Source organism: Ammodytes marinus, assembly GCF_949987685.1.
Source record: "Ammodytes marinus genome assembly, chromosome: 7".
Classification (NCBI taxonomy): domain Eukaryota; kingdom Metazoa; phylum Chordata; class Actinopteri; order Uranoscopiformes; family Ammodytidae; genus Ammodytes; species Ammodytes marinus.
This window is the reverse complement of record NC_137211.1, coordinates 13,931,128-13,950,067: the sequence shown is the minus strand read 5'-3', so window position 1 is coordinate 13,950,067 and position 18,940 is coordinate 13,931,128. Positions and strand designations below refer to the sequence as shown.

Sequence of the window (18,940 nt, the reverse complement as noted above, 5' to 3'; positions counted from 1 at the left end):
ATCAGTTCAAAACAATCTAATAGTAATGATGTTGTTTCAAAAACGTATTCTTTGAGTCAATTTATTCAGTAGGAAAAATGGGTGGCGGCTCCACAATCAGTGTTTTTAAACCAGTCTCCATTAGACATACTGTATTGGTCATGCCCATGAGTCATAACACAAAATGCTCTTGTTTGTTTCTATTCCCAAAAGCTAAAGTGGTTTTGGTTTCGCTTATTTAGGCTGGCTTCCACATGATACTAGAAAATAACTGTTAAGCAGCTGAACTAATGAGTGAAAAGTTCAAATCAACAAAAGAAAACTTACACAAGACCTTTCTTTTAACACTTGCAGGTCAGACAACATGCACAAACACTTTAAACAAACATCAATATGTTCATCATCCGAGTCTACTGGGTCATCTTCTTTATCCTCCTCTGTCTTTTTTGACTGAAACAAAGTAAAACATTTTTTTCCTATATGAATAAAACACAACACTTTTCACAAAATGACTCACTGCTTTCCTATATATATAGAGCGAATAAACAAGATATTTTAAATGCAACAGACACACTCTGTTTCACTTGTATAGCTGATTTTTAAATAACACTATACATTATGTACTCAATACTCCATTGAAATGTGTAATATCCTGGAGAATTAAAGTCAATTGAGATATTAAGTTAGCTAATAATAAATGTCCTAATTTCTGCTGTCTAGGAGGAAAGGAGGTTATTTATCAGAAGCTCAGGCACTGGTTTCCTTGCTACAACAGCACCCCCTGCAGGTACAGATGCCAACTTTGACTGTGTATTCCTCAAGTGTCCTAGGTTTTCTGAGCTTGCTAATGCTGTCTGATATACAGTACATTTTTCCAAAAACGCACGCCTGTTAGTGGACTCTAGTTCCGACTGGCCTATGATTTTTGTCTTTGCTTTAAGTAGTTTGTTAATTCCATTATTGAGGTGGATTTACAGTAATTTACATCTAGATTATTCACCCTAGAGGTTAATGTTATTACTGATCATACGTAATAAAATAACAATGAAGTGATATATTGTTCTAGTACAAAATAGGCCTAATATTTTATTTAAAAAAGCATGAAAAACACCAGCTTTGAAAACTAAAATACCTCCATTTGAGGTTGATATGTGCCACGTCTATAAACTGGCATCAAACCTTCTACACTGACTGTGTTTTACTGTTCTGCTAGAATGATTTGATTTGAGTCCTTTTAGACCGCTTACATGCAAGACCTTAATTATATCTGAAAAATAAGCCTTTTTCATCTAGAAACTGTGTTGAGCAAGCCTGAAAAATTAAAGTGATTGGTTGACTGTTTGAATACTTAAGTGAGTTCTTTCAGTTTTCCTCATACCATGATATTAGTGTTCATTCTGATCACAGACACACATTATACAGAAAAATTAAAAGCAATTTCAGATTGGGAAAAACTTTCCTAACAATACAGCTAACAGTGCTTTGAGTTGTACCTGTACATGCATGCGTTATTTTCTGAAGCCCAAACAGTCTCCCATTTAAACTGTAATAATCGGCATTCTGTGTACTGTTTTTAGGACGTCGAATACTTTTCCTATGGCGGAGGCTGTGGAGAAGCCCGGTCGGGGGAAACCTCAAAAGAGTCCTCATTGAACTCATGTGTGGGACTACTGTCTGTAAAGTCCTGATCCGGAGTGTGTTGTGGGGACTCAGCCCGCAGTTTCCTGACACCATGTGGGAGTTTCAGAAACCTGAGGGAGATACAGAGAAGTAATAACGATAAATATGTGTGTCGTTGTGTGTGTGGGAGAATTACAAAGAAAGAAATGTGCAAAGACCTGAAGAGGAGTTTTTGTCCTGGTTCTTTTTTGATGATGTTGAGCTTGTAGTAGTGGCGCAGAGCACGGGACATTTTCTCATAGGTCATATTGTCTCGGTTCTGTGAAAAGAGATCACACATCATCCTGGGCCAATAATACAACATTTACTCTGCTTCGATTTCCCCTGTTTTTCTTGTTTTGTTTATCTTGTCTTTCATTGTTTCTTGTGGTGCTCACCTTGTGGTTTCCCCAGAGACGTGCCAGTCCGTTGGGGTCGACCACTCGGAACACCAGGCTGCCCTTTTCTTCCCATCGGATGTAATTTTGGTACTGGTCGTCACACAGCAGGTGATACACATAGTCCCACAGCAGTCTGCACTCTGGACATGATTGAAAGAGCAATACGACAAATAAACTAATGCACTAACACCAGTTATTGCTATTTAAAGATCTATGAAGTATGTATAATGCAAATTATGCATGTTTATCCATTTTAAATACAACTCAATATTAATGCCTTGTTATATTGCCATATCTAAACATATATGCATCTGTAATATTGTCACTCTTGCAGATCCTTTAAGGACTTTAAAGTTTTTTTGTCTGTATGTGGCTGCAGAACAGGGCAGACCAGGGTTACAATATGATTGAATGGTGAATCGTATGGATTTCTAGATAAGAAGTTGAGAAGCTGACAGTGTATTGGTGACTGGTATCTACGAGTTTTTAACACCCTCTTGTGGTCAAAAACAGCTTTGTTTTTGTGAATGTAGCTTAGTGATAGCTGCAATGCAACTGTTAATAAAACAACATAGCAGTACCTGTGATGCGGCCGTTGGCTTTGTGCAGCAGGCTCCTTGGGTTCTCTCGACTGGATAGGTTGAGTGGCTGCTGGATGCAGCTCTCTGATTGGGGAGGACATTGAACTTGGCTTTTGGGCAATGTGGAGATAGCTGCTGATCCATCTAAGAAAAGGGACAGATGGAGAGATACAGACATCAAAAAAAGAAAGGGACAAATCCCTGTCAACAACTTCGTATGCAGGGTAATGTTCTTTTTTCTTTTTCTTTTTTTTTTAAATACCCACTACTATGTGTGAGCGGAGCAGGGTTAGTGTAAACGATCAATAGACAATCCCTGAGAGGTGACATGGACTGTGGCTGACTGCTCACAGTGGTTACAACTGCTGCCAACGCTGCAGAAAGATAAGTGGGTGAGAAAGATAAGTGGAACTGTGAAAAAGAGCTAAAGTGAAAGTAAAAGTAAATTTGAGATCAGTTTGAACATGTCACATCAATGTGAATATTGACCTAAAGCCATGTGCAACACAAAGAGGCCATATCAATCCTTGCATACAGTAGAAAATATAGTTGTTAACTTGGACTCTGGAGTTGTAAGATCATTGGTTTCCAGGTAACCATGGCACGCCCAACTGGCACATATCCTACTTTCTAAAATGGAAAGCACCTTTTTTTAAGACACAAGGTGTGTGTGTTGTATTCCTCTACTGAGGGGGGGTAAAATGTCCTCATAAAATGTCTTGCAGTGTGCAGGGTTAAACTATTACAGCCGTTAGACAACCTCACAAGTAAAGTAAAAAGAGAACATAGGAGAGAGCACAACTCCCTGCGTGTTCTTGCACACATAGCGTGCACGCATGTGGACAATCAGGAACTATTTGTGGCCACAAACAAACCAGGATAAACAAGTTTTAATTTTATACGCAACAGACTCAAATACAAAATGTGCAGTAGGTGTGTGTGTTCGTTGTACTGCCATGCACTTCTGCATGCTCTCTACCAAGAACCCTGTGCATACAGTACATAAGAATCTGACCTTAATGTAGATTGTATGCTGTACTGATCTTTCCTCCTGTATATTATAGCTATAGGCTATACAAATAAGTTTGATTATATTCATTGAGCTTTATATCTTTGATTAGTTGCATGTCTGTAATTGTATTGTCCATTAATTCAGACTGATTCTGAACATGTTTTAAATGTACTCCTATGCGTGACTGACCTTGATTGCCATTGGGAGGTTGGGACTCTTGGACACTCTGATTAGCTCTCTGGCAGCTGACTGAGCTCTGGATGTGTCCAGTTGGCGGGGAAGCAGATGTATTTGGGGGTTCACAAACAACACTCCTCCTTTGCTGTTTCACGCACTGTAGGATCTCATACAAGACATCACCTGTACAAAATAGTGTGTGTATGTGTGGGAAAACGAAGACTCAGAAATAGTCGGCAGATTCTCTCTTTTTTTTTTTGCAGTCACACTCATTGTTCTACCTGAGCTGGGACAGCGGCGTCTGAAGTCTTCTTTGGTGAGCAGGCACAGGGCTCGACCATTCATCTCAAAGTGTCCCTTTTCAGGCCGGCGCAGGGAGTACTCCTTCTGAGCCCAGTGGAGCCAGTGAGCAACATCCTCCTTATCCCACAGTGATGGATTTATTCCTATGACACAGATGCACACAATTCAAATACACTTTTACGGTCTGCTCTGCTGTATGTTATTTCTGGAGTGGTATCTTCAAGGTAAACAAGGGTATGTCCAACAGAAAACAGAGTCTGACTCACGCAATCTTCCAGGTAGATGCCACAGGTCTTCCTGAGTGAGAGAACTCACCAGAGGAAGCTGGTGATGCGCACTGAGAGGAACATTGACTTGCCTGCCAGGCATTATGGACTGTGGACTGTTTGCCCCTTTCTCTTGCTGCAAAACATGAACACACATGCCCATATAAGTTCACATACACAACATATTGGCAGTATAGAAACAGCAATTCAGAGACATTTTAAACTTTTACATAAAAACTTTTTTGGGGGGAGGGAGGGGCATGGCTATCAATCTAAAAAAAAACAGTCCAGTCCAAAAATACATAAATTGATAAATAGAGGTAGGCTTAGCTGAGACAAAAAAACTAGGCTTTGCTCCTGTGACCTTATCTTACCTTGACCAAAGGAGACGGGGAAATGTTCTCCATGGAAATACCGTTGTTTCTGTTCGATTAAAAACAGGCTATAGTTCCCTTGAAAGTATTTAACTCGTCCAATAAATAAAATAAAGTGCAGCTCAATTCTACCCAAACATCACTTTAAATGAAAACTCGGTGTATCTTAAGAAGAAATAAAACTCATTCGATCCTTCCGGGAAATGAAAACGAAAGAAACATAATTCTGGCAGGGGGTGTGTGCAAGATAGGCTGATTGGAGGAAGCGACCGCAGAGTACAGATCCAGCAACAGTCGACTGCGCTCCTGCAACTATTTATGGGAGCGTTGCACACATGATCTCTTAAAACGTAGGCCTATATGGAATAAGTCTGCAAGGGGAAATAATCGATGGAAACTTTCGAAACTGCGTTCATGTTTGTTTGTGTGTGTGTGAGTGTGTGTGTGTGGGGGGGGGGGGGGTATAGGACGTTAGTGATTAGAAAAACAATAGTGTGAATAAGCGAACAAAACAGAGAAGCCAGCTACATTGATTTGCATGACTTCTTTCTAGTTGTACATCTCTTATTGTATGTACAAATGATATGTTATTATATATTTAACTTACACTAGTTAATGTCCCATGCATTTTGGCTTCAATTTATTTTTTGTTTTCCTTGTTTGATGTAGACTAGGCCTAGAAGATCATTGTTGGAGTGAGCCTGATATGATATGTGGATTAGCCTATAGGGGAGCCTATATCATAGATAGTAAAATATATGCTATAGGCTATATGTATCAAGTGAAGTGTCCGTCAATTGGAGATGGTTATCTAGAACATTGTAGTTCCCAGGAAGTCAAATAAAGACTTCTTAATTTTTTTTCGGTTAGATTAGGTGAAATTGATCGTAGGTTTAAATTCAGCAATGTGTTTATGCCTCAAATCCTGCATTGTGATTTGCATTCCGCTAGTAGTATGGATATATCTGTACCAAAAAGCACAGATGTTACAGAGCTAAGCCTCATATGAAATCCTAAATTATTTGAGTCGTTTGACACTGGTATTTTGAAGTAGGACTATTGTAATAAAGTTTTTTCAAAGTAGAAAAACAATGGGGAAAAAAGGAAAACAATCCACTGTCCAATCACAAGGAAGGGGCGGGGGTTATGCAGCTGACTGCGTCCATGAGTGACACCAACGTTTACTGCACAATAAGATTTGACTAAAGATTTTCTAAATAAGGTTTTGCCTCTGCAAAATTATCGGTAAGTGTTGACGGCTGGGCTAATTAGTATTAACTTACGATAAACAGTGTAACGGAGGAGAAGCTAATGTTAATGCAAAGAGATTTCTAGCTGGAATTGGTTGAAGAAAGTCCAAAAGGCTAGCTTGTAGCTATAGTTAACCTTTTGTAATAAAAAGACACTCACTAAAAGTATCCCTTTTTTATTAGTGTTGTGAGAAAAAAGTTAATAGCCTACATCTGTTCAGTCTCTTCTTTGAAAAAATGTGCAAGCTATTTTTTTAAGTGTTAATCTGAGAGATAATCTTCCAGTTTTAATTTGATTAAACATTTAAAAAATATGCGATTTAAGAATCTTCACTTTTCTGCAGTTCAGTTGTTTTTATTGGTTGATTTGAGAAGATCACCAGTGTAGCCAACACGAGTGTGGTTTGGTCAGTGTCACGTGAAGTTTAGTATTTATTAAAAAACTACTAAACTTTGTGCAACGCTCCCATGTTTTAAAGCATTTTAACCCATGAGATGCCCACACTAGAAGTTGTTGATTTTAAATCTCTAGTAGTTTAGCCACATGTATAAAAATGCCAATATCTTTCCATTCTACTTTCTCCAGTGATGTGGGCTGAAAAACTTGGGGCACAGTTGGGCAACCCAACACGATCATTGGCAGGGTGGATGGTCAGTAAGGTTCTCAGAAAACGCAATCATGTACTTGAGGAGAATGCTGTGCTGCTGAGTGGGATCCAACCTGGGGACACAGTGCTGGAGCTGGGTCATGGCCCTGGACTGGGTCTGCAGTTAGCGGCCACACTGCTCACAAAGCCCACAGGCCACCTTATAGGCGTGGATTACTCTGAGTACATGCATCAGGTGATGTACTGAAGAGAAAAAAAGCAGAAGACACAAACAAGCCTCTTTAGCACACCTAAACTAGCCACATACCAATTGCAAGTATCTCTGTAAGGAACAATAAGAAAGACAAAATTGAAGAAACTCTTGGCAAACAGGCAGACAAAAGCTGAAAAAATTGTATTTACATGTCTGGGACAACACATGTATGTTAACTCTTTTTCCTTCTCTTACAGATGGCAAGTAAGCAAATGAAAGAACATGTGGCCAGCGGGAAAGTGAACCTATACCACTGTGATGTAGCAGCATTACCTCTGGCAGATAGCATTGTGGATAAAGTATTTCATTGTAACTGCTACTACTTCTGGCCTGACCTCAGGAAGGGAGCCACAGAGATTCACCGGGTAATGAAACCAGGTAGGATAAGACAGTCACTACGTTTACATGCACAGCATATTCTGATTAAGGTCCATACTCCGGTTAAGACAATATTCCAAATAAGGTGTTTACATGCGCAGCAGCTACGGGGGTATTCCCGTTTACATGTCAATCAGCATATTCTGAATAAACCAGCGACGCGGTAGAAGGGTCATGATGCCTGACGTAAGCATATTATTTTCCAGTAATAATTCATCCATGGAAAATGAACTCACTTTATGTCACTTGCGTTGTCTGGCATTGTTGCATACGCCAAAAATTATCACTTTTTTTAAGGAGCGTTGTTGCATGTTTACACACTTTAGATAACAGCCATAAACCAGGGCATGTGTTACAAACTGCGGGCCTCGGCAAATGCTGAAAAATACAGCAAAAACACCAGCAAAACATATGCTCAAGTCAGGCATCATGGCGTTTCTACCGCGTCGCTGGTTTATTCAGAATATGCTGATTGACATGTAAACGGGAATACCCCGTAGCTGCTGCGCATCATGTACACACCTTATTTGGAATATTGTCTTAACCGGAGTATGTACCTTAATCAGAACATGCTGTGCATAATTGTCACAGTCGACCAGACTTTGTGCCTCTGTTGCCAAAATAAGTCATTATTTCTTTCCTCTCTTCAACCTGCCCAGGAGGCCTGATGGTGACCACACTCAGGCTGTCCAATGTGGCCGCTATGGCAGCAATGCGAGTGATGCCAGGGGAGAACTGGCGCCCGGAGGCCTACATGGCAGCTCTGAGAGACTCTGGATTCACTGATGTCAGGATGGAAGACAAGGAGCACAAACAATTTACTTTTCAGGCTATCTATGCCACTGCCTAAAAATTACATTGAAATCAAACCACCAGTGAGAGACTGCACCATGCACTATTTCCCCCCGACTTCTGTGACTTTGATTTTGTTTGTTACTAAAGTTGCCAATATGATATCAATCAATTTATGTTGGATTTGTTTAAATTTAGACATTTAAAATCTTCCATTTAGAGGAAAACCAAGTGTCAGAAATACAGTAAGTATAGGGAAATATCTGCTCACCTATGTGCCTGATCTTTATGTTAGACACTTCTATTTATCCACTTTTGTAAGTATTCCCTCAATGCAAAGAGGACTTGGAGAATAAGTGGGCATCAGAAATACACTATAGCCCATTGTATTGTATTGTACAGTATGCATGTCTGTTTGTTGTGGAGCTTTTTGATTTGGTTATATCACAATATATCACCTTTTTTATACAAATATCCCCACTGCTGTCAATATCTGTCTGAAAAGCTGCTGCCTCACGGTTTTATCCATCCCATTCCAACCACTACAATAAATATTGTTTAACACGGATCAGATCAAATGTAGCCTATTTGTTCTATTGGAAATTCAAGTAATATAAGTTAAACTAAAATTATATCATATACTGTAAATAAAAGGTGCATTAAACCAAAAAATGATGTAAAATGGAATAAAATGAAGGTGAAAGAAAAAAAAACTAACACCAGCAACAACATTAGCAATTCAACAGGGCAATGCAGTATATCTGTAAATTAAGGGGACATCAAGGGGAGCATGTGGGGGAGCTGGCTTTGGAAGGTGCATGGGAGTGGGGAGGAGCAAGAGTGAAAAGGGAATGTTTGATTTTTAAAGTCAATGAGGGAATGGGGAGGATAGAGTTTTGGGAGGAGGGGGTGGCCCTTGTAGTTCACTGGCCAACTATACCACCATGGATTCTACTAGTGCCAGAGATAGATCTAAGTGTGTTAGCTCATGAGAGAACTGCAACATTTGGGGGAATTGTAAAGGAAAGGCTAAATAACAAATCGGGACAGTACATACACATTTACACTGATGGGACTCAAGACCCAAGAACTGGGAAGTCTGGGTTTGCTTTTTGCATCCCAGATTTGGATGTTGTCAAATATAGGCGACTGTCTGAGGGGGTTTCAGTTTACACCACAGAGCTGCTTGCAATAATCTGGGCTATGCAGTGGGTGGAGGAGGTCAGGCCAGGGCCAGTTGTGATATGTTCTGACTCTGCTTCAGTGCTGATGACATTGACGGAGGGAGGGCTTGGAGCCAGGTCGGACCTCATGGTGGAGCTTCTTACCCTGATGTACAGGATTTAGCAGGCAGGGAAGTCAGTGGGGTTCATGTGGGTCCCAGCTCATGTGGGGATAGAGAGGAATGAGCTAGCTGATGGGGCAGCAAAAAGGGCTTTAAGAAGGGAAGATGTGGACGTAGAAGTGAGGCTGGGGTTATCTGAGTTTAGGTCAATCATCAAAAAGAACATCATGGCTGTGTGGCAGGAGGAGTGGGATAAGGAAAAGAAGGGGAGGCATTACTACAACTTGCAGAATAGAGTCACAAAGAGCCAGTGTTTTTTGGGAAAGGAAAGGAGGCATACAGTCATGATGACCAGACTGGGGCTGGGGCATTGCGGACTCGCATGGGATTTACAAAAACATGGGAAACATGAAAATGGACTATGTGGAGTGTGTAAAAAACAGCAAACAGTAAGACATATCCTGATGGAATGTACTGGACTCACTCGACAGAGGGAACATCTGTATACAGCAGTGGAAAAGCCTGGGCACAACACCGGTTACACTAAAGAGCCTTCTAAATCCCATTGAGAATCAGCCTGGGACTATAAAAACTGTCCTGGATTTCATATCGGCCACTGGATTATTCCTATGGAAATAGGATGGATTGATTGCGTTTGAAATATGTTGTTTGTTTGTTTGTTTGTTTATTTTTTGTCCTGTGGGTGGCAGCAATGTACCGCAAAGGCATACAGTCTGCCGGAAATTAAAATAAGAAGAAGAAGCAACTCAACAGTAGGTGGCGATCGTGCCGTGGTTGGGTGCAAAATTGCCTTTAAAACAGAAGAAGAAGAAAAAGTTGAAGGCGGGCGGCGTTGATGACGTAGCGAGAGCGAAATCCAAAACAGCTCACGGCCACTCGGACGGTGTTGGCAAAGTTGAGAAGCCAACTAAAGCGAAACAAGCTGTTCATTGCACGTCAGTTGTTAAAGCGGGACAAAAGTAAGCGACTGTGATTTAATATCGCGTAAATTCTATTGACCAGAGTGTGTTTTTTTTTTATTTCACAAAGACATAATTACAGTTTCCAAAGCCACAGCATATTAGAGGCTCAAACATTAGCTTGAAACTTTGAAGGTGAGAGCTAACGTTAAAATAAGTGTCTTTAGGTTTTAACATAAAATCTATCAATAGCAACATTAGAACAGCCAGAGCTAACCTTATCTGTAAAGCGAGGGAATATTTATTTATTGTTCAAAACGGATACATTAGCCAAGTAGCCTACCAGACGAAGGACCAACAGCATTTCTGATGCAGGGTTCCGCATAGTCTATCCTTAAAAAGTCAGAAAAGGCGTTGAAGGAATTAATCTAAAAATAAGGCCATTAATATGTCTTATATCAATCTTTCTTAAGCCTCATTCATCTCTGTCTGACGTTGCGATTTAAAAACTCTAAACAATTGTATTCCTGGTAGAATCTATTTGTCAAACATTTTACAAATACCTCTGGCAATAAAAAAAAAAAAAGTATTTACAAGCCTTAAATATGGCTTGCCTTAAGCTGCATGAACCCTGTTCTTATGTGTTTGTGCTGCATTTATATAAACTGGTTCACTTTTCACTGACCCTGTACCAGCATGCAGAGAGCTTCCCGTCTCAAGCGTGAACTTCAGATGCTGACCACCGAGCCAACCCCGGGGATAACGTGCTGGCAGACGGAGGAACGCATTGACGACCTTCGTGCACGTAAGTATTCTCAGCGTCAAATCCCTGCAACTAAAATAACTAAGACTGCATATCAATGAAACTAATAAAATCTAACAGGATAAATATCTGCCAGATCATGTGTTGTTCACCTTTATCTGGTTTACAGAGATAGTGGGTGGAACAGAGACTCCATATGAAGGTGGCCTTTTCTCCCTGGAGATAAACATCCCAGAGAGGTACGTTTTCCCAAAGGTTTAACATTGATGGAGGATGACTGCCTCCCATTTCCAAGTTATAAACACCTACTGCAGTCCATCAGCCATGACCTGATGTGTTCCTCTCATAGGTACCCGTTTGAGCCTCCAAAAATAAGATTCTTGACCCCCATCTACCACCCAAACATCGACAATTCAGGACGTATCTGCCATGATGCTCTCAAACTCCCACCAAAGGTAATAACTAAATTAAACAAAACAAATACATTCTGGTTCACTTCTTTCAAATGGGTTTGTTTGTCTGCTGTCAAATTAGGGGCCACTCACACTAGGGCCGCGGCCCCGTGCCCGAGCTCATTTGCATACTAAAGTCTAGAACGTTTGGCTAGTGTGACCACGCCATCCGTATTCCAGCACGGAACAGCCCCTTGGCCACGGTACACTTGGAAGAGGTGTGCCGTGGCCAAAGTACAGATGCTAATGAGATGACACGCGCACAAGGCCACAAGCAAGCGCACAGGCGGCGTTCCTGACGTGAATTTATTAAGGATGCATTGTCCGTTAACGTCCGCTGCCTTTCTAGTCGGCACCAGAATTGCCCACCACTTTGACTGTAGCTACATAAAATGTGTGAGAATTAACATGTGTGTAGGCCTAGGTGTGGGCTAATAAAAGAGGGAGAGAGCTAAATAGGTGAGCGCAGAAAGCAAAGCAAAAAGGTTTTCGTGTTTACTCACGTTCGTCAGATGATTTTTTTCTTTTTCCTCCCGTCAGCTGTCATAATACTGTCTTTACACATGGCGGTGGAGACGAACACATAACAACACACAACGGGACTCCGCGACCCGGTGATAAGGAAACAGTAGCCTACACTAAGGTTTAACAAGAAACTTTATAAAGACACTAAAAAAAAGATCTCTGCCCATACAAAAAGTTCTGACTTGGATTACTTGATGGAGCGATCGATGTGTATAAAACCATCCGGTACGTATGGTCTGATGACGGGCCGTTATATTAATAATAAACAGCGTGCTGCCGTTATATTAATAATAAACAGAGTGCTGCACAAATATGAGACTGTCTATTACGTCAAGGCTACATTTAAAAAAAAAACAATAGCTTAAGGATTCTCGTTGCTCTAATGTGGAAGTGGAATATATGATGCAAATTTGGCCGGATGAAAATATTCACAAACAGTCGTATAGCCTACAAGTAGACTACGCTCCGAATCCTAAACGCGCACGGTGACGTAGACAAGGTGCAATCGTGCCCAGGCCACGAGCAGTGTGACTACGGGCCAGCGGGGGGAGTGGGGAGGAGGGGAATCGTGCTGAATCTTCCTGCAGCACGGAACAGGCAAACGGCCCTAGTGTGAGTGGGCCCTTACTGAGGAAACATGCCACCTAATGTTTTACATTTTAAGTTTTCTGCTTCTTTTTTTCTCATTTTATTCAGGGTGCCTGGAAACCATCATTAAACATTTCCACAGTCCTCACCTCCATTCAGCTGCTCATGGCTGAGCCCAATCCAGACGACCCACTGATGGCTGATATAGTGAGTCACTCATATTCTCGCTTTGAAGCACAATGATAATGTAGTGGTTTCACTTGTTTTTGTGAATATTTTAACACAAATATTTACGTGAAAAGACAGCTTTTGAGAAAATAGTAATGACTGAGTTCAATGAGTTTTGAACTAAACAAAACTATGCTTAAAATTTGTACCTGGAAAGATATGTAATACTCTTTCCAGCATGCATTTTTTATTACAAGGCATAGGTTTGGCTAAATGCCTGAATAAATTGTTCAGATAATCTTTCGGAAACACCTTTACCTCTTGTCACAAATAAACATTCTTGTCCTAAAACTGCAGTAGAGGACATTTGACTTGTTATACCAGGATCAACTGTGTATTTTCACGGTATATACTTGTATATTTTGAATGCAGTCGTCAGAGTTCAAATACAACAAACAGCTGTTCTCGGAGAAGGCCAGGAAGTGGACACAAGAACATGCTGTTCAGAAAAATACAGTAAGTCATTCTGGCTGAAGCAGTATTTGCTGTCGTTCATGATTGAAAAAATTAGAATATCAATGAAAAGTTCATTATTTTCTGTCATTTGATTTCAAAAAGGGAAATTTATATATATGCTAGATTCATTACACATGAATTGAAATTATTCTAGATTAAACATACCTTTCGGAAGGTCGGCATTTCTGTATTATAAATCTTTTTTTGATTGGTTTTAGGTAATACTAATATATTTTGTGATACTTGATATTTTATTTGATGAGCTGTGAGCCATAATCATCTAAATTGAAACAAAAGAAAGGCCTGACATATTTCATTTTGTGTAATGAATCTAGAATACATGAAAGTTTCATTGTTTGAATGAACTTCTCCATGATATCCAAATTTGTGTTAGATGCACCTGTACTGACCTTCTGAATGTAGTGATTTGTTTCACCCACAAGGTGGTGTTATGCTCCCTTTTTAGAATGGTGTCTATTAATTGAATAGGCCTATTCAGTTGTGACAGGATTACGCAGACTGTTTGATTTATACTCAAATGTGTCCTTCAAATATAATGCTTCTCAGTATTTGTAGAGCATAGATGAGCATTGGTGACATTATCTAAACTAGTTGGTATCCGTCTTTGTTCAGGGAGTGATAGAGGGCAACAAAGAAAATCATTCAGATCAAAAAGCTTCATCCCGCAAAAGAGAATCTTTCGATGCACAGCAGGAGACTGAGGAACCAGCCAAAAGGACCTGTGTGTAGTTTGCATCATGTTTGTTGGATCCACAGGTCTCTCTTCTCCAAAACCACCATGCCTTATACACCTGTCTACTTGGGAAGAGAATGATTTCCATTTTTAATTTAGGGCTCTTACCTACTTTCATGTACTATGTATGCATTCCCCTTCTTAATCCAGAAATTCTGACATATTTATATGTATATTATTTACGTGTGATATTAAAGTTTATTTTGAACATTATTTGATCATTCAACTTTATTTAATGCATTTCATAAAATTCCTTGACTTTGTCTGATACAGAGGTGTGTTTCACAATAGTACCAGAGTGGTCGATGTATATACATTATGAAGATAATAATTTTATTCAGACATATGCTTATCAGTTGTATACAAAGTATGTACATCCTAAATAGCATTTTTTTTGTTTTTGTTTTTTAATACAAACTAAGGATTTATTTCTTAATATATAAAATTATATATTTGCTGCGTATCATTTAAAAAGGGAGACAAACATCATAAGGTTGTAGTGAGTCAATGTCATGCTAGTTCAGAGGTAGTTACATTGTATGTACATATTGCTAGCCTACCCTAATGTCTATAGAAAGATAGCTACATCCCATTCAGTCTGTATATAAATGCTCCTATCCTATTGGAGAGTTGCATATTTGAGACAAAATCATGTAAACCGTATGAAACTGTATGTGCGATTTGTTTCCTGTTGCATTTTCCTGCCACACGTTATAAAAATAAAATTTTGTTTAAAAGCTACTTAACAGTTGGAAAGAAACATATCTGACGTTACTGAGAATGGGAAATCTTAGCTTACTCTGGTAAAAAATAAAAATCCTGGTGTGTCTGATGAGTCCCTTTCCATAAAACAGACCTTAGCAATAAGATAAAACTTGATAAACAAATACAAATCAGGTAACTCCACTTATATAACAAAACAATCTGTATCCTCTATGCTTTATGTCTCATGATCACATTTCAGAATAAACATTTACACTAAAAATTCTACTGGTTCTACCTAAATTCTCCCTGGCTAAACCATTGATTTGTCTGATGCTTAGTTTTTCCATTTCATTTACAGTTTACTTGAGCTTTCTTTTTTGCATGCAAGTCCATGACTGACGCAGTCCACTCGGTATTTTCTGACAAGGTCCTTTTTTTCTTGACGCTCATGTTGTACTGCAGTGTTTCCTTTCATAGTCTTTACTGTGAAGGGAACTTTTAGTTGCACACTCCATTTTTAGAGGCACATTGTTGTGTTCTCATAAACTTCTCTAGTGCTATACAATCCTATTGTAGACTCATTCTGAGGTGCTTGAGGATTGAAAACCCGGAGCAGGTTTCGCTGATGTTTTTGATGAGGGGTCCTTGAGTGTTTATAGTGTCCCAGCTATACAGACAAACAGAGGTTCATGGATGAGAGGTGAGAGAGGCAGTCATGGTAGAGTGATACAGAGGGCAAGTGTTATGAATCACGTCTTGATCCAAACCCTTAAGACATTCATCATCGCTCGGGCTCCCTCGTTCTGTCACTCTGTCTCTATCTCTGGCAGTGGGTATCTGGCAAGGGATGAGAGGAACGGAGGAAGTCGAAGAGCAGTGGGAAAACCTGATTGGATCCAGTCGAGGTTGGAGGGGTGACCCCCCACTGTACAGGGCGTCAACATCAGCGAGTGACACCTGTGTTGACGAATCGGAGCAGGAGCTCTTCTCTGTCCCCACAGAGACCAGTGAGTCCAGGGTGTGGTCCCGGCGTAGCTGTGGGCGTGCTTTGGGGTGAGGCCAGAAGAAAAACTGGGTATTGTCTCGTGTGAAGAGGAGGAAGAGGAGGGGGTTGAGGCAGGCAGGCAGGGGCTGGAGAAGCAGGAGAACTGATTTTAGCACCTCCTCCCCCAGTGAAAGGAGTCCCAGGAGAGAGCATAGGGAGAGGAAAGCTACTGGTACATAGAGGAGGCCATTGGTGAATATTAGCCAGGCAACGTGTTTGATCATAGCACAGTCCCACAGGCCCTCACACTCTCCCCTAAGTAACTCCCAGTAGAGGCGGATGTAGGAACCTGTGACTATAAGCAAGCACAGGGTGTTCATCATAATAAGCGCCAAGGGAAAGCCCAAGGAGGATGGCATTCGAGAGGATGGGGGTGGCAGGTGCGAGGGAAGGCAGAAGGGTGAGGACCCATACTCCCCAACCCCTATGAGTGGGAGAGAAGCGAGGGTGAGTGATAGAGTGAGGCAGAAAAGTGCACATGTGCGTACACTCCCAAGGGATGGAGACTTTCCATATGCACGGGCACATGTCACACTCACTCCACACTGTACGGCAGCCAGAGTCAGCAGCAGCACACTTGCCTCAGAGGCAAACACCCATACCCATCCCGTCGCCTGACAACCAGGACCCCCTTCCCAGCGGGCTCCGTGGTGACCAAACTCTCCAAAAGTTAGAGCGTCCACAAGGGCCAGGGTGCATGTACACACTCCAGTCAGCAGGTTGGAGGCACCCATACAGGCCACAGTGAAGCGGAGCGGTGACAGGTAGCCAGTTGAGCCAAAGAAGGACAGGAGCAGAAGAGAGTTCCCCAGAAGAGACACCAAGGAGATGGACCACAGGCCCACACGAACCAGCCAGCTGCCCAACAGAGAGTCACAGGGACGGAAGGGACCTGCAGACATCAAAATCACCAGCTGTAGTTTAACAAACTTTATAACGACTTGATCAACATTGCTGAAGGTGTTACTTCCATTACCTGGTGTCGGTGTGCATTGGACACTGGTATGCAGTTTGGATTCTTCTACTTCTAGTTGGAACTCTTCCAGGTCAGGGTCGTCTGTAATAAAGCATTGCAGGGTCAGTAATCAGAACATCTTTCAAGTCTGTTTAGCCTGCATGAGCTCTTAAGACAGCCTATTCTGTATGTGCATGTGTTAACAGTATTCACATCTTAGATTGTATCTGGGGGGGAATTGGTGGTTTAAGGAGGAGGTGAGGTGATCACTCTTTTGCATGATAAAAATATTTCCAGAAGATAATTGGCATCTGCATGCAATTTGATCATCATGACTGTTTTTCTATCCGTTAATGTGAATATATTTTAATTAGTGATATGTCTGTTTAATAATTTTTGTTATCGTTACCTTTTTGTTACACTAAGCATGTGTTTATTTTCAGATTTAATGGTCTAGTGTTAATGGTTTTAATTTCAACTTAATTTTGGTTTATTGGTGTTTGTACTTTATGTCTGCCACAGGAATGCGTGGCAGGGTTGACACTCAAGTGTAAGAGTCCGTCAGCTGCCAGGAGCTGTGGTTTTAGCGAGGCTCTGATCTGTTTCAAGTGGGCTTGTGTCAATAATTCAGCAATGAGCCCAGACATTTGGCGCTCAGATTTCCATGTATTGCTTTACCCCGCACCCTTGGTGTGTACACCATGTGTTATTTACAGTACTGTATGCTAGCAAAGATATTACATGCTTTCTTACCATGTGTGTCAGCATGGATAGGGTACATGGCTACAGTCCTCTTGTGTAGGTCCTCTTCACTGTGGCTCTGCTCTGCGTCCCACTGGCTTCCTGGCTTGTAACTATCACAGGAACCATACACACAGCACTGGTAGGCATAAGGCATCTCTATTACCCTGTTGCAAACAGATGAACAAATATTGATGATAGACCTGGACAATCAAGGCCACAACAGATGGTGTTATAAGTGCACAAATAAATGGTAACAAAACCTTAACATTTGTGTGATGTTCAATTTAATGTCAGCATGAGCATTACCACCTTAGATCTTTGATACAGTAACGAGTATTTGCATTACTGTTTCAAAGCAATCTCAGATGTGTATTAATCTGTTCCTGTAGCAGTTGAGTAATTATAAAAAAGAACCTATCACTCTTTATCTACAACAAAAAGGAGATTAAATGATTTCCTGAAGTCAGGAACAGCTGACTTGTTTGTGGACGGTTGTAAGAAAACATTTACTGTGCATGTACAATGCTTCTCAAAGCGGCTTTCTGCCAGAACTTCTGTTTTGGACGATGTTATACAGTAATGCCAACAATTTCCACTTGATCACCTGCCATCTCCAATGTCTTTGAAACTGACTCCATTTCTACTTCACTGCACCTTTCTGGGCCTTCAGGGATCGCTGTAACAAGAATTAACTTGCTGCTTACAAATGCTTCCTCATTGTTGAAGTTAAGTTCAGGGATGGCTTGCAGGGGTACAGTGGAATTTGTTTATTGCCAACCTTGGCTGCTTTTGGTAAATTGAAGATATTCATAGAAAATTATGGGAGGGAGGATAATTGAAGGGATGGGAAGTAATGCATTCTATCATACAGCCACAGGATACACACCTGGGCATGTTATCATCTTAAATCAGTTTTTGGTTAGAAACCAAATTACACAAAGTTCACTGTGGGGTCTACATTAAGAAATAGATACATTGAAGGATGCATGATGGTGTGTGTTACCTCATACGGGCAAAGTGATCAGGACTGAAGGCCTCGTATAATTCTGTGTTGCCCCTCAGCTTGAGATGGGTGAGACCCCCCAACCCTGCAACAGGTACTGAGGTGAGACGGTTCTCAGTCAGGTCCCTGAGATGTTTATGGAAAGAAAATCCAAAAGTAGTTAGATGTGAGATCAAGTCAAATCAGTGTTTATAAAAAAGATAATTTTGGATATTGCAGAGGGTCATCGTGTTACAAAAAGGCCTTGTGTCTCAGAAGGTTTCCTATCAGATGTACTGTAGCTGCTTGTTTAGCTAGGCATATTTCAACCGGTCTTCACAGAATGAAGCAGTTTGTATTGGCATGGCCTGGGATGAGTCTCTTGGCCACACAGAGGGGTGTCTCAAACAATAAATGCATATCTGTTTTCTCTGTAGACTCAGCCAAAGACAACAGGTTTTCTGTGCTACACAAAGTCATGTGTTGAGGGATTGTACAAGGCAAA

At 40.9% G+C, this 18,940-nt stretch overlaps 4 protein-coding genes across 4 annotated transcripts in view; 2 read left to right on the top strand and 2 right to left on the bottom strand.

Moving 5' to 3' along the window:
• Nucleotides 1-61: 61 nt before the first annotated feature.
• etv7 (ETS variant transcription factor 7) lies at nucleotides 62-4,950 on the bottom strand. Its single transcript, XM_080031782.1, has 8 exons — nucleotides 4,753-4,950; nucleotides 4,379-4,514; nucleotides 4,091-4,255; nucleotides 3,822-3,992; nucleotides 2,621-2,764; nucleotides 2,037-2,179; nucleotides 1,818-1,918; nucleotides 62-1,730 (listed from the first exon to the last, which is right to left on the bottom strand). Exons 1-8 carry the CDS (start codon nucleotides 4,783-4,785, stop codon nucleotides 1,574-1,576), a joined length of 1,050 nt encoding a protein of 349 aa, XP_079887908.1. The 5' UTR covers nucleotides 4,786-4,950; the 3' UTR covers nucleotides 62-1,573.
• Nucleotides 4,951-5,920: 970 nt separating this feature from the next.
• LOC307253666 (putative methyltransferase YdaC) lies at nucleotides 5,921-8,537 on the top strand. Its single transcript, XM_080031789.1, has 4 exons — nucleotides 5,921-5,997; nucleotides 6,589-6,845; nucleotides 7,061-7,241; nucleotides 7,901-8,537. Exons 2-4 carry the CDS (start codon nucleotides 6,591-6,593, stop codon nucleotides 8,089-8,091), a joined length of 627 nt encoding a protein of 208 aa, XP_079887915.1. The 5' UTR covers nucleotides 5,921-5,997; nucleotides 6,589-6,590; the 3' UTR covers nucleotides 8,092-8,537.
• Nucleotides 8,538-10,170: 1,633 nt separating this feature from the next.
• ube2t (ubiquitin-conjugating enzyme E2T (putative)) lies at nucleotides 10,171-14,224 on the top strand. The gene is made up of 7 exons (XM_080030686.1): nucleotides 10,171-10,298; nucleotides 10,934-11,043; nucleotides 11,171-11,240; nucleotides 11,351-11,456; nucleotides 12,675-12,773; nucleotides 13,167-13,250; nucleotides 13,884-14,224. The coding sequence occupies exons 2-7, from the start codon at nucleotides 10,935-10,937 to the stop codon at nucleotides 13,998-14,000; spliced, it is 585 nt and encodes a 194-aa protein (XP_079886812.1). The 5' UTR covers nucleotides 10,171-10,298; nucleotide 10,934; the 3' UTR covers nucleotides 14,001-14,224.
• Nucleotides 14,225-15,094: 870 nt separating this feature from the next.
• lgr6 (leucine-rich repeat containing G protein-coupled receptor 6) overlaps nucleotides 15,095-18,940 on the bottom strand; it is a 40,994-nt gene continuing 37,148 nt past the window's right edge. Inside the window, exons 15-18 of the mRNA XM_080030685.1 lie at nucleotides 18,457-18,582; nucleotides 17,463-17,617; nucleotides 16,731-16,811; nucleotides 15,095-16,646 (exon numbers count right to left, since the gene is read on the bottom strand). Coding sequence (XP_079886811.1) covers nucleotides 15,397-16,646; nucleotides 16,731-16,811; nucleotides 17,463-17,617; nucleotides 18,457-18,582 — 1,612 coding nt within the window. The 3' untranslated portion in view covers nucleotides 15,095-15,396. The remainder of the gene's footprint in view (nucleotides 16,647-16,730; nucleotides 16,812-17,462; nucleotides 17,618-18,456; nucleotides 18,583-18,940) is intronic.